This window comes from Haliotis asinina, chromosome 9, assembly GCF_037392515.1.
Source record: "Haliotis asinina isolate JCU_RB_2024 chromosome 9, JCU_Hal_asi_v2, whole genome shotgun sequence".
Lineage (NCBI taxonomy): Eukaryota > Metazoa > Mollusca > Gastropoda > Lepetellida > Haliotidae > Haliotis > Haliotis asinina.
In genome coordinates this window covers 49,558,010-49,577,038 of record NC_090288.1, presented here as the reverse complement: position 1 = coordinate 49,577,038, position 19,029 = coordinate 49,558,010, and the positions used below count along the sequence as shown (strand labels likewise).

The window sequence follows — 19,029 nt, the reverse complement described above, 5'->3', positions numbered from 1 at the left end:
ATTGGCCCCAATACCGCACTGTAGACCTCACTGAAACCATCTGTTTCGATCCATATCACTCTAATAGGTGCCATCTGTCAAGCTTTATATGGGCTGGTACACACGCGTCACTCCTGACATCACGTGATCTCTCCTTTCAACTGTTTGCCGGCCTTGTGGAACACAGCTAATTTTGTGAGTGAGAACAAATTCTTAAGACATCAGTATCTTAAGATCACAAAATACTATCGTGGCTTTTATATTTTTTCCGTGATATTCATGCATATCACTTTAAAACTGACCGACAATGGAGGTCATAACTAGCTCTTAGTCAGCATGTCTTTGGACGTTGACACCCGTACTATTATTCTGAAACGGGTTTCTTCGTCGTCACAAACGCGTTTCCGTATAACCCTGTAGAGATTACTAATTGACTGGGTCCTGTCTATATAAATCAGTAGATGGGTTTTCTGCCCTGGGGTGTTTGCGGTTTTTCGCTCCACTAATAGAGGAGGCGATAGGCGGAGTACCACTCTGAGAAATTCAGTCGTGTGCCAACAGGTGAACCAGTTTAGAGCAGTTTTGCATCTGCGCAAAAGCGTTTGGTCCCGGAAGTGCAGACGCTTGCACGAGAAGATGTTTGTTTATTCTACACCCTGTAATTAATCTGCATGGAAAGATGACGAGTGTTGATTTATCTGAAACAGCCAACTGGCAGAACCACGAAATTGAGAGTTTACTGAACATATGGTCGAAGAAGGATATTCAAAATGAGCTTGGTAACATGCATCAAAACTTACCAGTCTACGAGAAAATTTCCACTCAACTTGCTTCACTTGGAATCAATCGATCAGCGATAAGTTGTCGAGATAAAATCAAGAAACTTAAGTTCAAGTACAGAAGAATAAGAGAGAAAAAGGGCTACAGGAAGAGTAGTTTTAAGTTTTATGACATTCTTCGGTCTGTGTTGGGTGACAACATAGAAGAAGGAGGGGATGGGTACCAACAGCATGTGCCTCATCAGCCACGCCCACATCCTCACCATAGCGACCAGGCAAATGGGCACGGGTCGCATTACTATCCTCAAGAATTTGACAAGTCAAGATTTAGCCCAAGTGTTGTAAGCAATGACAACAATAGCACCGTGTTAAGTGATTCTGATTCTGAAAGTGAGTATGATTACATGAAAGGCGATTTTTCAGACGATGATTATCTCCATGAAGAAATGTCATCTCAGTATAGTGAGGCTCAGCTGACATCTAGTGCAACACAACAAACAGCAAATCCAATGCACGATAGTGGAGGAGGTGGTAGCTGTGGTAATATCTATATGCACGGAGGATCTAGTGGGACAGGTAGATTTACATCATCAAGTAAAACAGACAGTGTGCCAAAAGATGATCCTGCCACGTTTTGGCAGCAGATGAACACAGGACCACTCAATGCTGCTCGAATGGCAATGAGAAGACGGGGAGACTGTATGAGAGGAGGATTTGGGTTTGATAGAGGTTTTGGAATGATGCATCACCACTATCACCCCTTCATGGGCCGTGGTCAGAGATTGCATAGAGGGGGAGGAGGGGGAAGAAAGAGAGCTCGACTCGAGCAGACATTTGATTTGATGTTGAACAAAGTATCTCAAATTCAGAAAGACTTGCAAGACCGTTTCCTAGCCTCTCATGAGAAACAGCAGCAACAGCATTTCCAGTTTGAACTGCAGAGACAAGAGATTGATAGTAAGCATAGAGAGGCAGAAAGGAAACATGAGCTGGACATGTTCCAACTGATGGTCAACTCCCTCCATCAACATGGAAACCAGTTAAACCATGCACTTGGAAATGACATGGTCGCTAAACACAGTGCCAGTACTCCAAAGTCACCACTAACAGCCTTTCCAGGGTATGCACTATCTTGGAAAATCATTTTTGAAACTTATCATTGCTTAAGTTATTTTCCAGGTTTTGTCTTGGCAATAGTAAATTAATGGTGATGCATGTTTTTTCTCAAAACTGGTATATTGTGTAAAACAATAATAGTAATTTTTACTTAATTATCTCTATGGTTTTAGTTGAGATCTACACAGACTTTCATTCAAGTGTTACATTGTAGTTTATTGACAAAACAGCAGTCTTTATAGACTATAAATTTCATGAGGAAAAGAAAACATATTCCCTCAAAAATATAAATAGGCTATGCATGTACAATCATTTTCACTGACTGTCAAATACTGAAGCTCCCAGTATATCACAATACGTATCAGAGTACCAGAATCACAATATATTGCAACATGATTTATTTGCCCAAACACAGCCCTGTATATTTGCTTAAAAAATAACCCAAAACAAGAGGATTTCGATTCATCCAAAATGTCCTGATTGGCTAACATGATCATGATGTTTATCATGTCATTGTCTCAAGGGAGAGTATTGTTTCCCAGGGTCAGCTATGTTTAGTTTGATCTGATAATCAGTCTGGTTATGCTTATGGTGTAATCTTGTCAAAGTTGGACAAAAGTTGAGTTGGGGTACAGTGTTCGAAATAATCACCAGCCCGACGGCACAGTACTGATTGTTATTGTATCGAGCCAACAGTTTCAAATATTTGCAGGCCCTTGTGGCCTTCCGTATATTATCTGTTTTTTTCTTCAGCTTTTATCTGTTCCATAACTGTTTCTTTATTAACATTCGTGAATCATCCATGATCCATCATGTTACGATAGCTTACACTTTCACTTGCTGGTATTTCAGTACTTTGTGCATAAATATCGGCACAAAGTATATATGATTATATATTTCCTTATTGATAAATTCTCCTTTCAAATTTGTAAGTCCTTGCGTTAACTATACTCATCAAAAGGAGAAAGAAATGTGTAATGATTTTTCAGATGTATTCTTTATGTATTACCAGCATAAAAAAATGTCAACAGGCCATGATAAATAGTTGAAATTTGACTCCAGTCAGTGTCACTGACTGAGGTTCATCATGGCTGTCATGAAACAATCATATGTCAAGGTGAAGGTCATCTGTTTCAATGTCTTGTTAGGTCTTTATGAGATTCCAGAGCTGCCTGGCAACGTCACTCCATTGAATCAGTCAAATTATGAATTGTGGGCTACGGAACATTTGCCCACTTTTCCTGCAGTGTTGTTGTTGGTTTCTGTGATCCTAGACATTCCAGCTTATTTGTTTGATGGGGTTTTGATGTGAAACGTTGAGGCCAATGGCAGAACATGTACATGGTTGCTTTTGGTTCCTCAAAATAACCAATGTCACTATGTGACGTTGTTGTGTGATGTTGTACTGGAAAATCCTTGCTTGTTGTATAATTGGAAGAACTTGTGGTCAAAGAATTTTATCAGCATTATCATTGTGTTATTAAATTACCCCGGACATGTGGTAATGGCCAAAGCCGATTGTCTGCAATTCACCAATGGCTTCTGTTAGTTGTGGCATGTTTTCACTTTTCACTACTGTACGATTGTCATGACCATTTTTTATAGCCCAACAATTCATGTAGCACATCCATTTTATGTCGTTGTGTTTGGCTACCATGCCCCCACATGATAATGTTTTGTTGTTACCCCCAACCTTTCCGTATTTTGGGGCCGTACTTTATGCTACCTGCACAAATAACTCCTAATGCATTCATGTTTAGTATTCATTTGCTCATTTGTATGAATATCTTCTCATCTGTGATTGTCAAATTGCAATTTTTATACTTTGTTTCATTTTTTTTTTTTTGGCTGAGTATATTTCCCAGAGGCTACCCATTTATACATGTGGTAGATTACTGGGACACCCCTTTACAGAGTCTCCTTATAGTTGAAGCACCGGAAATCATCCAATAAGTTCTCTTCTGGGTCACACCCATCACATACGCACACATTACACATTATGGTGGCTGTGGATGATGTACATGTTACGTTGGCCGTGGATGATGTACACGTTACGTTGGCTGTGGATGATGTACACGTTACGTTGGCTGTGGATGATGTACACGTTATATTGGCCGTGGATGATGTACACGTTGCGTTGGCCATGGATGATGTACACGTTACGTTGACCGTGGATGATGTACATATTACGTTGGCCATGGATGATGTACACAAATTACGTTGGCCATGGATGATGTACACGTTACGTTGGCCATGGATGATGTACACGTTACGTTGGCCATGGATGATGTAAACAAATTACGTTGGCCGTGGATGATGTACACATTACGTTGGCCATGGATGATGTACACGTTACGTTGGCCGTGGATGATGTACACGTTACGTTGACCCTGGATGATGTACACGTTACGTTGGCCGTGGATGATGTACATGTTACATTGGCCATGGATGACGTACACATTACGTTGGCCGTGGATGATCATGAACATTGTAATAATGGTTGTTACCTTCCTACTGACATATTTATCAAATAGCGCTTTGAGAATCTAGTTAGTAATTGGATTTAGCACGGTATACATTCTCTGCATTATCATGGCTGTACTCATTTCCTACATACTTACATAGTAGGGCTGCAACGAGTCCACATTGAGGCTTACATGATACATATCATACATGCGGGGTAATGAATACAAATGTTACATGGCAAATACAGAATCAGGTCATTGATTTAATCATTAATTTTTCCATTCACATCATTTTTCTACTTAATTCTTGATATTAACAATGATGTATTTCATATTCATAATAGCATATGGTTCTGTGCACAGCACACCAGTCACCAATCTGTGAGGTTAAACAGCATTTGTCATAGAGAGGAGTAGGTTGATAGAGATTCAGCCCAGTCTCCATACACGTGGCATAGGTGGTGTCTCTGTAGGCAAGGGACTGCTCAGAATAAGCTTGTCTTCACCCAGCAATGAGTGGGATGAGCAGGTAAGGTGACTGTGTCAGTTTATGTAAATACCCCTGGCATAAGAGAGGTTCAGTGTATATTTTGCAGTCTTTCAGAGTTGCAGCCATGTATGTACAGATGTTTTTTTCCAGTTTACGTCTTGATCTGTACTTTGTCTTCAGTGCCTTGATAAAAAACAACTGTTGGTTAATTATGATTAGCTGATATCCAACTACTGAGTTCAGACACTCCTTCAAAATTAACATTGTCTTTTTAGGTTACTACCTTTCCTTACAATACCAGGACCCAGACTCACTCACTCACTCACTCACTCACTCACTCACTCACTCACTCACTCACTCACTCACTCACTCACTCACTCACTCACTCACTCACTCACTCACTCTTGTTATTGTTACTATTAAATGTTGTTCAAAGCAATCATTGACTCTGTTTCCAGGAAGCCCCACACAATGTCCTTAGAAGAAGTGAAAGCCATATGGCGGACAGCCGATATCGTTTGTTTCGATGTCGATTCAACCGTATGTAAAGATGAGGGTCTGGATGAGCTGGCAGCATTTTGCGGTGTTGGGGAGCAAGTTGCAGCATGGTAAACTCAGTTCTCGAATCCTTTTTGATACCTTTGGAGCTTACTTAGCCATACATGCATGTGACGTCCGTCTGCCCATTAATTTTCCTCTGAAAACTATTCTCTGAGGTCATGGTATGTCAGCATGGTCACAAGCTGTATTGATTAATATGGAAGGAATTTGTGTTGGAGCTATCAAATAATTGGTCAATCAAACAAACTTGCTTGTATAAGCAATTATTGATGAACTCAGGAGACTAAGTAATATCCATAAATAATTAAACATCAGATTAAAGTTAGTATGTTTCTTATTAGTATTTTAGTTAAATCAAGGCATAAAGAACTTCAGTGTAAACAACTAGGTGTGTAACAATGCACTGAACTATTGACTGATCACGATTGTGAACTCCGGAATAGCACTTTATTGATAGGTATATGAAACGATGACCCAATGCATCGATATTAGCATCAGCTATTGATACTATCACTTAAATTTGTTTTGTAAATAACAGCAGCTTGAAAACATCTTCTGTTCAACAGTCCCATCTCCAAATGAGATTAATCTCTCGTTGCTGTAAGCTACAGAATTTGCAGTGACATAAGGGGGATGTAGAGTCACCACAATAGTGGCTTGCAATAGTCTATCAACACCACTATAGTGGCTTGCAATAGTCTATCAACACCACAATAGTGGCTTGCAATAGTCTATCAACACCACTATAGTGGCTTGCAATAGTCTATCAACACCACTATAGTGGCTTGCAATGGTCTATCAACACCACAATAGTGGCTTGCAATAGTCTATCAACATCACAATAGTGGCTTGCAATAGTCTATCAACACCACTATAGTGGCTTGCAATAGTCTATCAACACCACTATAGTGGCTTGCAATAGTCTATCAACACCACAATAGTGGCTTGCAATAGCCTATCAACACCACAATAGTGGCTTGCAATAGCCTATCAACACCACAATAGTGGCTTGCAATAGTCTATCAACACCACAATAGTGGCTTGCAATAGTCTATCAACACCACAATAGTGGCTTGCAATAGTCTATCAACACCACAATAGTGGCTTGCAATAGTCTATCAACACCACAATAGTGGCTTGCAATAGTCTATCAACACCACAATAGTGGCTTGCAATAGTCTATCAACACCACTATAGTGGCTTGCAATAGTCTATCAACACCACTATAGTGGCTTGCAATGGTCTATCAACACCACAATAGTGGCTTGCAATGGTCTATCAACACCACAATAGTGGCTTGCAATAGTCTATCAACACCACTATAGTGGCTTGCAATAGTCTATCAACACCACTATAGTGGCTTGCAATGGTCTATCAACACCACAATAGTGGCTTGCAATAGTCTATCAACATCACAATAGTGGCTTGCAATAGTCTATCAACACCACTATAGTGGCTTGCAATAGTCTATCAACACCACAATAGTGGCTTGCAATAGTCTATCAACACCACAATAGTGGCTTGCAATAGTCTATCAACACCACTATAGTGGCTTGCAATAGTCTATCAACACCACAATAGTGGCTTGCAACAGTCTATCAACACCACAATAGTGGCTTGCAATAGTCTATCAACACCACAATAGTGGCTTGCAATAGTCTATCAACATCACAATAGTGGCTTGCAATAGTCTATCAACACCACAATAGTGGCTTGCAATAGTCTATCAACACCACAATAGTGGCTTGCAATAGTCTATCAACACCACAATAGTGGCTTGCAATAGTCTATCAACACCACAATAGTGGCTTGCAATAGTCTATCAACACCACAATAGTGGCTTGCAATAGTCTATCAACACCACTATAGTGGCTTGCAATGGTCTATCAACACCACTATAGTGGCTTGCAATGGTCTATCAACACCACAATAGTGGCTTGCAATGGTCTATCAACACCACAATAGTGGCTTGCAATAGTCTATCAACACCACAATAGTGGCTTGCAATAGTCTATCAACATCACAATAGTGGTTGCAATAGTCTATCAACACCACAATAGTGGCTTGCAATAGTCTATCAACATCACAATAGTGGCTTGCAATAGTCTATCAACACCACTATAGTGGCTTGCAATAGTCTATCAACATCACAATAGTGGCTTGCAACAGTCTATCAACACCACAATAGTGGCTTGCAACAGTCTATCAACACCACAATAGTGGCTTGCAATAGTCTATCAACACCACAATAGTGGCTTGCAATAGTCTATCAACATCACAATAGTGGCTTGCAATAGTCTATCAACATCACAATAGTTACATGCAATAGTCTATCAACATCACAATAGTGGCTTGCAATAGTCTATCAACATCACAATAGTGGCTTGCAATAGTCTATCAACATCACAATAGTAGCTTGCAATAGTTTATCAACATCACAATAGTTACATGCAATAGTCTATCAACATCACAATAGTGGCTTGCAATAGTCTATCAACATCACAATAGTAGCTTGCAATAGTCTATCAACATCACAATAGTGGCTTGCAATAGTCTATCAACATCACAATAGTAGCTTGAATAGTCTATCAACATCACAATAGTGGCTTGCAATAGTCTATCAACATCACAATAGTGGCTTGCAATAGTCTATCAACATCACAATAGTAGCTTGCAATAGTCTATCAACATCACAATAGTTACATGCAATTGTTTTTTGATTTTGCAATAGTTCCTTAGACCCCAATAGTCACCCTTATCAACGTGTATGTTTCAACAGGAAGTATCGATCATTTTGATTGTGGCATTAGTAAGTTCTGAATTCATATGCACAATGTCAATTGTGTCCCATTATTGACCTCATGAGTTTTGAGGTGGGGTTTCTGATTATCATCTGTAAACTTTCAATTATAGACCCACGTAATGTGAGCAATAACCAGCTCTCATAGGAATATTTGAAAAGTTCAGAAGCCTGTAAAATATCTGTTGGAAAGTTGTATCAGAGATATCAGAGTTTTGTAGCTCAGCAATAGATGGTTTATTACCCACGAGCAATCATCAAATAAAAATCTGTAGCTGCATTTGTCATTCAGATTTAGGGGGTTATTGCAGAGAAATAGAACATGGTTTTCTTGTTTTTTGTTTTGTTTAGAAACAGCAAGAATTGCATTTTAAAGCTTATGACTATGTTTTTGATCTTGTTCCAGGGAATATGTGTGACAACAGTAGTTACAATCTTAAGAAGAACAAAAATTATCAGTCAGTAAAATGCAGATCTACTAATTATGCCAAATTGGTTTACAATTAAACTTTGGAATAACCCACCCACAAGTGCGACAGCTGCTTCTTCTGTTGGTCAGTTCAAGAATGTTCAAGAATCTATTCACTTCACAAGTTGATACCAATAAATCTTCGATCTAGATTTGGTAGTTGATTCTGTAAAATAATACACCATCGTCATAGACACAGGGACGCAATAACTTGAAGAGTGATGAAAATAATCGTTTTATTTCTTATAGTGTTTCTTGTTCTTGCTCATATGATTATGAGGATTTATTCCACCTTTTCTTCATGTAAATAGAAAAGCATTTGATAGGAATCTTATGTCTTTGTAAGGGTTTTTTTCCTGCGGGATTTGCTAAATGGTAGTAACTCAGTATCATATCAGATCAACAGGGATATTCTACAATAAATCCATCAGTTCATTGTTATATCAAAACAATCTGATTCATGAATGTTCTGCAGTTTCAATTTTCTTTTTTGAATCAACTGGCCACAAGACACGTTATTTGATGGTATCCAAGATTGTTATCATCCAGATATAACTATTCTTATTTTCACAGCTTGTTATAAACATTTTACAACATTATGCATAAATATGAACCAGTTCACGTGTTATGGTGTGGAATTAATATGAGTGAGTGAGTTTAGTTTTATGCTACACTCAGCAATATTCCCGCTGTATGACAGTGATCTGTAAATAATCAAGTCGGGACAAGACAATCCAGTGCTCAACACCATGAACATCAATCTGCGCAATTGGGAACTGATGACATGTGTCAACAACGTCAGCTAGCCTGACAACCCAATCTCGTTAATCACCTCTTATGACAAGCATGGGTTACTGAAGGCCAACATGCTAACCTGGACCTTCACGGGTAGCATTTATATAAGCCATTAAGCTTATTTGATATTTTTAGTTTCTGAATAAAATTTGTTCAAACAATATATATCATGTCATTCAAGTCATATGAATGAAATGAATTTATGTAATATGAAGGTTTAAGGTTTTTTGTGACTTCAATTCATTTTGCAATATTTGGCTAACAATACACTGTGAGTGAGGGTAGGAAAAAAGATGTTGTTAGCTAGTATATCATATCAATGCAGAAAAAATACAACTTTTTTTCATAAAAATTAGCAATGCACTATTGTATCGTTTCACACCTAGATGACGTCCACAGATGCCATTTTGTTGAAGCAGTTCTAACAGCAACAGTAATTTGCAAAATTGTTGTAGGACAAGAAAGGCTATGGGCGGAGACGTGTCATTTCGCGTGGCACTGACTGAGAGGCTGAATATTGTGAAACCATCAAGACAACAGCTGCAGGATTTTATAGCCAACCATCCCCCTCAACTTAGTGATGGTATGAGGTGAGATGGGTTCATTTCAAAGGCCTAATGTCTTGTCTTAATAAGTCATTCAGGAGTCGGATTGGTGGGGTAGCCTAGTGGTTAAAGTGTTCATTCAACACACTGAAGATCCAGGTTCAGTTCCCCACATTTTTGCAATGTGTTAAGCTCATTTCTGGTGTCCACTGCCATGACACTGCTGGAAAATTGCTAAAGCACAGTAACACTAAACTGAATCACTCACAGCTGCTTGTTTAAAGTTCATTTATTGATTTTGTCTCCTCATTTGGTGTTTCAAATTATCAGTACATCCTCAGTACTGACAGGTTGCACTTCACAAACTATTTCATGGTGTTACTGGCACTGGTGCAACCCAGATGGGTCCAACTTGCACAAGGAGCAAATCAGTTTTCATTGAACTAAATCGATATATACTAAGGCGGAAAAATAAGGGATCGCCTGAAAGCACAACTGTTCATTTATTTGTTTCCAGCTTTCTTCACAAGTTTTGTATCACAGCTTGTGAAGACACCTGGAAATAAATAAAGGTACACTTGTGCTTTCATGCGACCCCTTATGTCTTTTTCCCTCAGTATGACTAACATTATTTGCAAAAATATGTCAGCTCATGGTTCTTCTTAACTATGAATAGCTATGGCGCCAAAACATTGCAATTCATAGGCAGGTCTCACTTACGACAGATCTTGTAAATGGATCAGCTGTGTCTGTCTTGCTATGCTTTCAATGGTATTACATCACGGAAATATGTTTATGTCCACTGAAACTGCTGATGTTTTAACACACTGCATTGCAAATGGAATGTGACGGGTGCAAGTAGGTTAACACCTCTTAGATCCATCCCTGTATGTCCTGCTGGAAAATGTGGCAATGTGGATGTCAACTGTTTATCTTAGAATAACTTCTGAAAATGTTACTACTAAACTAAGTTCTTTAGCTTCATTGTTGAATGCCACACTCAGCACAATACCAGCAATAATCAGGCAGTCTTTAAATAATCAAATCCTGACAAGACAATCCAGTGATCACCAGCATGAACATGGATCTAGGCACTTGTGACAAAATGTCATGTATCAACCAAGTCATCGAGTGTGCCCACCTAATGTGTGTCATCTCTTATGATAAGCATGGGTTGCTGAAGATCAGTTCTTGATCTTGATCTTGATCTTGATGGGGAGTAAATTAAGTACAATATCCAGGTCATCAGGTACCAGGCATTTTTACGATGGTTGTAGTTTTCCCTACTCAGTTTTCTTTAAGTGAGCCACAGGACACTCAAAAAGATGTTTAGGTGTGAATTTTATCAGGTATGCATGTAGGAGCATATTTTCACCTTGCTGTTCTGGTTTAAAATGTTTCATATAGCTAGGTAGTGTCATATGACATATAGCTAGGCAATGCCATATGACAGCTGGGCAATGTCATGTCAAAGCTGGGCAGTGTCATATCATAGCCAAGCTGTGTCATACACTCAAGCTGTGTCATATCATAGTCAAGCAGTGTCATATCAGAGCATTAAATTACGTCAATGCAGTATCATTTCATATCATAGCCAAGCCATGTCATAATATAGCCAAGCTGTGCCATATCATACCAAGAAGTGTCATATCATTGCTTCATTGCTGGGCTATGTCAGATAGCTAGGCAGTCATGACATAGCTTGGGAGTATCATATCATAGCTTGAGAGCATCATATCACATCTGAAGTCTGTCATTTCATAGCTAGGCACTGTCATATCATAGCTGGGCTATTTCATATCATAGCTCGGCACTGTCAGGTCAAAGCATGACAATGTCATAGGATGACCATGTCATATTGTACATTCCAACAATCACAATTAACTCAGTCTTAACAGTGTTCAAATGGTGTATCATGTATTTCTGTTTTGATATTTCACAAGCCTCCCTGGACATTTCTGTTAACAATGGTTGATGTGTTACTTTCAGTGACTTGGTGAATGCTCTAAGACAACAGGGTCGAACCGTGTACCTGGTTTCTGGAGGGTTCAGATCCATTATTGAACCAGCAGCACATCTTCTATCTATTCCCACTGAAAATATCTTTGCCAACCAACTCAAGTTCAGTTTTACAGGTGAGACATTTTCAGTTATACATGATCTGGTGACTGAGAGCTGTGAGAGCCTATGTCAGGTGGGACCTGTATACCAGTCAGTGAAATGTTGTGTTTTCATGAGTTTTAAGCATTTCCTTGCAGACACATGTTACCCTGTTGTAACAGGCAATGATATTTGCTGTTTGTTAGGATTAATATGAGAATAAATTAAGGTATGGTTTCAGTACATCTCCTGTAAATCTCACCAATGCCATGTTATGGCTTGAAAGAGTTGCAGTAGTATTGAGCCAGACTTTTGGCCGGAAGCCTGCTGTGGCATCAGTTTGTCTGCAGGCGGGAAGATGGATGGACAGGTACCTGCAGATGGGCAGGCTAGTGGTTGGGCACATGGATGGCTAGGTACCTGTAGATGGGCGGGGAGCTGTTAGTCTGCTCTAATTCTGGTTTTATTGGATTAGCCCACTCAGAGACCCTGCTACAATATAACACAAACACCCCACTGAGACATGCTTTCCCAATTCTGATTCCCATTTTTGGCGTCTGCCACTGCAATATTGCTGGAAATTGTCTAAAATGGCACCGGATTTTGTTTTAAACGATCTAAATATAGCAAAAACTCTTACCTGGTACCCTGTTTCATTGCTCAGGTATGTTCCAGGCACGTTGAGATGAATGTGTTTAACTCAGTCTCCAAGGTCTTAGTCTAAGCAATACAAGTAATGGCTGCCCCTGAAGATCCTGGTCAGCATCCCATGCTTGTCGTAAGAGATGACAGACATGATCAGGTGGTTTGGTTCACTGAGTGCATGTCCTTGTAATTCCATTCCTTGTATCACTTGATGCTCATGCTGGTGATCACTGAATTGTCTGGTCCAGACTTGAATATTAGCAGGCAGCCACCTTATAGTAGGAATAGTGCCAAATGTGGCGTTAAACTACAAACAAATTTATGTTAATGTTGTGTAATGTTATAACCAAACTCGTGATGACAGGGGAGTATGCAGGATTTGATGAAGACCAGCCAACATCGGACTCAGGCGGCAAACCGCGCGTGATGCAGATGATCAAGGATCGTCATAAAGACAGCAAGCTGGTGATGATAGGAGACGGAGCCACAGATATGGAAGCAGCACCACCTGCTGTAAGTGTCATCTCAGTTTTAGGGATTGAAGTTACGGGGTTTGAAATTGATAACCAGCACCACATTGGGCCACTTGACCTCATTCCCGTTGACTTACATGCTATTTCAGTGTAGCATAAATAATTATCATGAAGTGAGCTTAGGATAGATCTTTGTCAAATTTGACAGGCAAATTTGAAATCATCTCTGCGCATATAATTTCAGTTGGATTTGCTGACCACAATCTAACAAATGACATCCACAATGCACAGTTCCGTAGGCCGCAATGTTAAAGGAGTTCACAGCACTGTACATATGTTGATTAAATTGTTGCCATTCAAAAAATAAGCAACAAAAAATTAAACAGAACTTTCATGATTGTAGGTATGATTAAAAACACAGAAAAGGCCACACTAAACATATTACATTGCCTCTGACACTGTAAAACCAGCAATGAAAGACTATGAAACTGCAACATTTTTGTATCAGTGAACTTTGACCTCTACTGCACGTGTGCATTATGAACCACGCTTCTTTCAATTTTCCAAGCAGCCTTGAATTGCCTTAAATAGAAAAAGTATTGAATTTATATGCAGTGTTTGCCATGACGCAGAAAACCTGCATATTTGATGCACAAAATTATCTCCAATAGACAGTGAAGTTAGATGCTTGTGTCATTGATGATACAGTCCTACTGGGCATAATCTATGTCTGCACTGACTTGTTTTTGGCCAAGGATAACTGCTCAGCGTTGATTAAATACCTGTTCAACCCTTTCGTTATTAAACAGTCATAGTTGATGTCTTGATGAAAGTTCCAAACTGAAGTTGACTCACAAAACCATGTCAATGACTCCCTCTCATGACTCCTAACTTATTATGCTTTGGGCAAACTCTAAATAATTTCTGTCAATCATTTCATTTCAAATAACACAACAGAAATACTTTAAAAAGGGAATGAACATTTGTCAACATGCAGTCAAGACTTCCATTTCCATGTGCACATGCGCTAAATCGAATTTGCATGCTCTTTAGGGTTTTTTATCCAGTTATAGCAATTTAAAGTTACTATTTTTACTCTTTCAGTAGCAAGTTAGTGTGTTTATGTTGCTATTTCCACTTTCAGTGTGGTCTTTGCTGCATTTTTCTGCACTTTGGGAAGGTTTTCTTTCGTGTGCCTGCATATGTATCAAGTGTCCGTTGACATGTACATTTTTATGACAGTATGATGTTATCAGTGAAAGAACAGAATCTATAATCATTTGTATTTGTTCCCATTGCTAATAATTCAGATCATTGATTATTTGTCAGTCCAATTTTGAACAAATTGTCTGTGCGCAGTAAGGGCTTTCAAGGGATGATGTAGTGATCTGCAGATACAGAATATAATGCAAGCTGCTACAGGTGCTATACAGTCTAGTAAACTTATCGTTAGTTCTTTTCGTTACACTCCACCACAGAGTCTAACAAAACCTTATGGGAGGTCGCGTCAGGTAACCTTTGAGATTGACCAATCAGAACACAGCTTACCAAATCGCGAAAGTGCACATTCGCACATCCCTTATGAACTTTTTATCTCAAAAAGGTTCGTACCCGAACGATTCCGTATGCTATTTAGCGTACGCTCGCTTCCGGGTGATGCACACGGCGTACGTACAACCATGACAACAGTGAGTAAACAGTCGCTGAAAATAGTGTTTTTGACAATATTCAAGGATGTTAATTTGCAGAAATATTAACTAATGGTAACCATGTAAACAGAAACCCCAAAGCATATATACTGCAGGTCAAATAACTGTGTTATATGCGGATATGTTTGTGGAGAGATCTGTGTCAGTGACCTGAATATTTTGAAAGTCCCTCTGATCCCTAACTAGTAGCCGTTGTCTGCTTGGTTACATCTATTGAACCGTCTCGTATTTGATTAGACTGTCATTGGTTGCTCAAAGGTTACCTGACCCAACCTTCTACTAGGTTTTGTTAGACTCAGTGGTGGAGTGTAACAAAATACACAGAGATGAAGTTTACACAGTCATTTGAACCTAAAAGGAAGTGTTGACATGTACAACTTAAAACAAGTGATAATGTTAAAAGAAAAAATAACATCAAATAGTAAATAATAATGTTAAAAATAGCAGTAACAAATAACATCAAATAGCAAATAATAATGTCAAAAATAGCAGTAACGAATAAAAACATCACACAACAAGTAATGACATCAAATAGTAAATAATGTCAAAAATAGCAACAATTAATACCATCAGATAACAAGTAATAACATCAAATAACATGTCAAGTAACAGCAGTAACAAATAATAACATCAAATAACAAGTATTAACATCAAATAGTAAATAATTATGTCATCAATAGCAGTAAATAGCAAATAATAATGGCAAAAATAGCAATAACAATTAATACCATCAGATAACAAGTAATAACATCAACTAGCAAATAATAATGGCAAATAGCAATTAAAATGTCCAATAACAAATAACGTCAAATAATAACCACAAATAACAAATAATGATGTCAAATAATAACCACAAATAGTAACCGCAGAGAGCAGATAATGTCTGCAAATAGTGACTGCAAATTAAATGAGTTAATGTGATCTGAATGCAAGCATTAAATTGAAACAGTTATGAGTATATTTTCAATACAACTATTGAACTAGTTTGATCACTTTTTGTAGCCAAATTGTGTGTCTACAAAGTGCATAGAAACAATCTGAGACAGGAACACTCACCGTTAATAATCCACTTTGTCACATTCATTTTTTCTTTCCAGGATGCTTTCATTGGATATGGAGGGAATGTGGTCCGGGAAAGTGTCAAGTCCAGGGCTGCATGGTTTGTCACAGACTTTCAGGAACTAATCACAGAACTCAACACATCAAGCTAGTTGGTAACAGTGTCTGACATCACCCTGTTTTGCACAATTTCTTATGTTTGTTTAAATGATCTTATATTTGTTTAAATTATCTTTATCTGTTAGAATGATTTTACATTTGTTGAAATGATCATACAGGTGTAAGTACATAGAAAAAATTGCCTGATCATAATGAGAAGATGAACAGAGGTTAGAGGTTTGGTTTTTGTACTTTAAGGGTCATGTAAGGACATTGACTTGTCTAATTGATAGGCTAATCTACAGTACTAATACAGGCCAATATACTGACACAGCTTGTCAGTTACTGGCAAACAAGGATAAGCTGTGCACCGACCTGACAGTTGACCCATGTTAGCATGTATTAGTGCCACTCACTGGTGCTTTCGAAAATGAGCAAAGAGACCCCAGGTTGTAGTTCAAGTGTAGTGTGATGGGGAGAAGCACGAGAGTCTTATGAACAAGGCATGTGCAGCTACGTGTGGAATCAATTTCCTCGTCATGTACTGCACGTGGACTAGCCTACATCTGTTACGAGTCACCTTTCACAAACCAAATGGGTCGCTCGTTGCCCTGCACAACCTTGTTCTGGTAAACATGTCCAACTTGACCTTGTTTGCCACTAGTAAATGGTATGATTTTTAAAAATGTAAGTTAAAGGTTATAATTATGAATTAGTGTTCATCAATTTTAAATGTTCAGAAATGTTTAAGGAATTTTAGTTATTTATATTTTGGTGCAGTGTCATTTCAGAGGGTTTGATGTTATTGTTTTGATGATTTGGTTAATATGCCAACATCCCCTGCGTGTTGAGTTTCTTTCTACTTAAGCAGAAATTTCAGGTAAACTTTGACCTTGTTTAATTCAGCATCATATGTATAACACTAAGCTGTTATTCTTTATAAAATTATAAATTTTTATTTGCTTTTAATGAGCATGTGGCCTGTTGAATGGATATAATTGTTATTTCATTATGCTGTTAATGAACTCAAGCTAATCAAAATCAATTCCTGTTTGTAACATAAGTTTATGATGGACAGTAAGAGTGTAAATAAATGTATGTATTGGATAAACAGTTAAATGAATGAGTTTTGTGATTCTGTTACTCTGAAATATGATTGGTGATGAAAACTGCAAGAAATCAATACTCATCATATAAACTCTCTTCATCATTGGCTAGTAATTAAGAAAAATACATTTGATGGATAACACCTTGTTACGGAATTAACATGTGAAGATTCAGGTTCGGGTCAGTCCCCACTAACCCATGCTTTTGATTATAGATGACTAATGGAATCTGTATAATAATACTGGAAAATGATGCTTTCAAACTATTCAGGAATAGGCCCATATACAGCCTGAGACGAATTCCAGCAAACAAACCTCATCTTGTCCTTTTTGATAAAGCCAATGAAATTATTTATATCATAGAATTTTCTGTCCCTTTTGACAGCAATGTGATTGGCAAGATTCAGGAAAAGCATGATAAATATGTGGACCTCGCCTTTGAAATGTCTCGATTGCATCCCAAGTACACTGTCGTCAGGCTCCCCATTGTTCTCGGTGCCCTTGGTTTGGTACCTCCTGATCTGTTAGCGCAGATGAGGAGAGTGCCCGGGTTCTCCACCGGGAGCACAGCCCTTCTGACAATCTGGGTAATGCAGATATCTGCAGTATTGGGGAGCCTCCATATTCTCCGGAAAGTTCTTGGTGGGTTCGACTAGGCAGTGTTTCCTGGGAGAAGTCCCATTTGCTGTCTGGGCTGCGTGTAGAGGGGGCGAGGGCCCTGAGCTGATGATGAGCTTGACCAGCCTGACTGTGCCAGGATCACCCAAACCCTCTCTGCTGCATTTCTATCTCAATCTGTAAAAAATAATAATAATGGTCACACTTTCTGTCTTGGTTGACACATGCAGTGATCAAAATAATGGCAACTTTTGGGTCAGGTTGCCAGAAAAAAATCTCCTCCAGCCATTGTCTGCCTGATATGTTTTTTGGAATCTTCACATGGAATAACACGAGAAAATATATTTTAGGCAGGTATTGCTTTTATCTTTTGCTGTTAAGATTTTTTAGAAAATATCTCATTATGGTGATGTAAACTGATATGCAAAATATTGCAAGTTTAACAGGCTCTTCAGGCAATGTCACAGACTGGGGATGTGACCAAGTATCTAATATCATGCTTGCTGTTTTTAATTTGCTACATTAATTCACATTTGAAGCAATCGTACTGATGTTAGTTTTTGTTCTGTAAAAAATGCAATTTATGAGTGAAAAGTGCGGGCAGGTAACATTCAAGACAGGCAGACTGCATTCAAGATGGACAGCCAACATTTATTGAGTACTAGTTGAGTTCGAAAATTAGTTCAATCATTGGACACATATCATGGTATCCCATTTGTATAGATCCATGCTTATGCTGTTAATCACTGGATTGTCTGGCCCAGACTCGATTTACATACTACCGCCATATAGCTGGAATATTGCTGAAAGCAGTGTTAAACAACAAGGACACAAAATTTAGGGGTTAGAGTTGTGAAAGATAAAGTGGTATATATACTTGAAATGCATTAATAATGATTTCAGTTGTATCAAGGCTTGTGAGCTCAAATGAGAGGAACAGTTCAGAAGTTTGAAATCCCTTATTTCTCTTGGGTCAACTGATTTGAAGTTATCTTGATTGTAACCTTATTCAACAGTACCAGGCAGGCGTCTGTTTTGCCGAAACGTTGCTGATGTGACATTAGTCACCGAATTACTTAATCCTACTTAAAGGGGCACTGATGCGGAGCGAATAATGTTTCTCACCAACGGTCTAATTACGAAATCAAACCGCAAATTGGTCAGCGCCCGCTCCTTCGACCGTGACGGACAAAGGAACTGGGCTCCTGTCCATATTAGCAG

General features: G+C 38.6%; 1 protein-coding gene across 1 annotated transcript; it reads left to right on the top strand.

Moving 5' to 3' along the window:
- The first annotated feature begins 415 nt into the window (after positions 1 to 415).
- Positions 416 to 17,210, top strand: LOC137296320 (uncharacterized). Its single transcript, XM_067828091.1, has 6 exons — positions 416 to 1,878; positions 5,288 to 5,437; positions 9,910 to 10,044; positions 11,989 to 12,134; positions 13,109 to 13,257; positions 16,024 to 17,210. Exons 1-6 carry the CDS (start codon positions 659 to 661, stop codon positions 16,135 to 16,137), a joined length of 1,914 nt encoding a protein of 637 aa, XP_067684192.1. The 5' UTR covers positions 416 to 658; the 3' UTR covers positions 16,138 to 17,210.
- Positions 17,211 to 19,029: the final 1,819 nt, after the last annotated feature.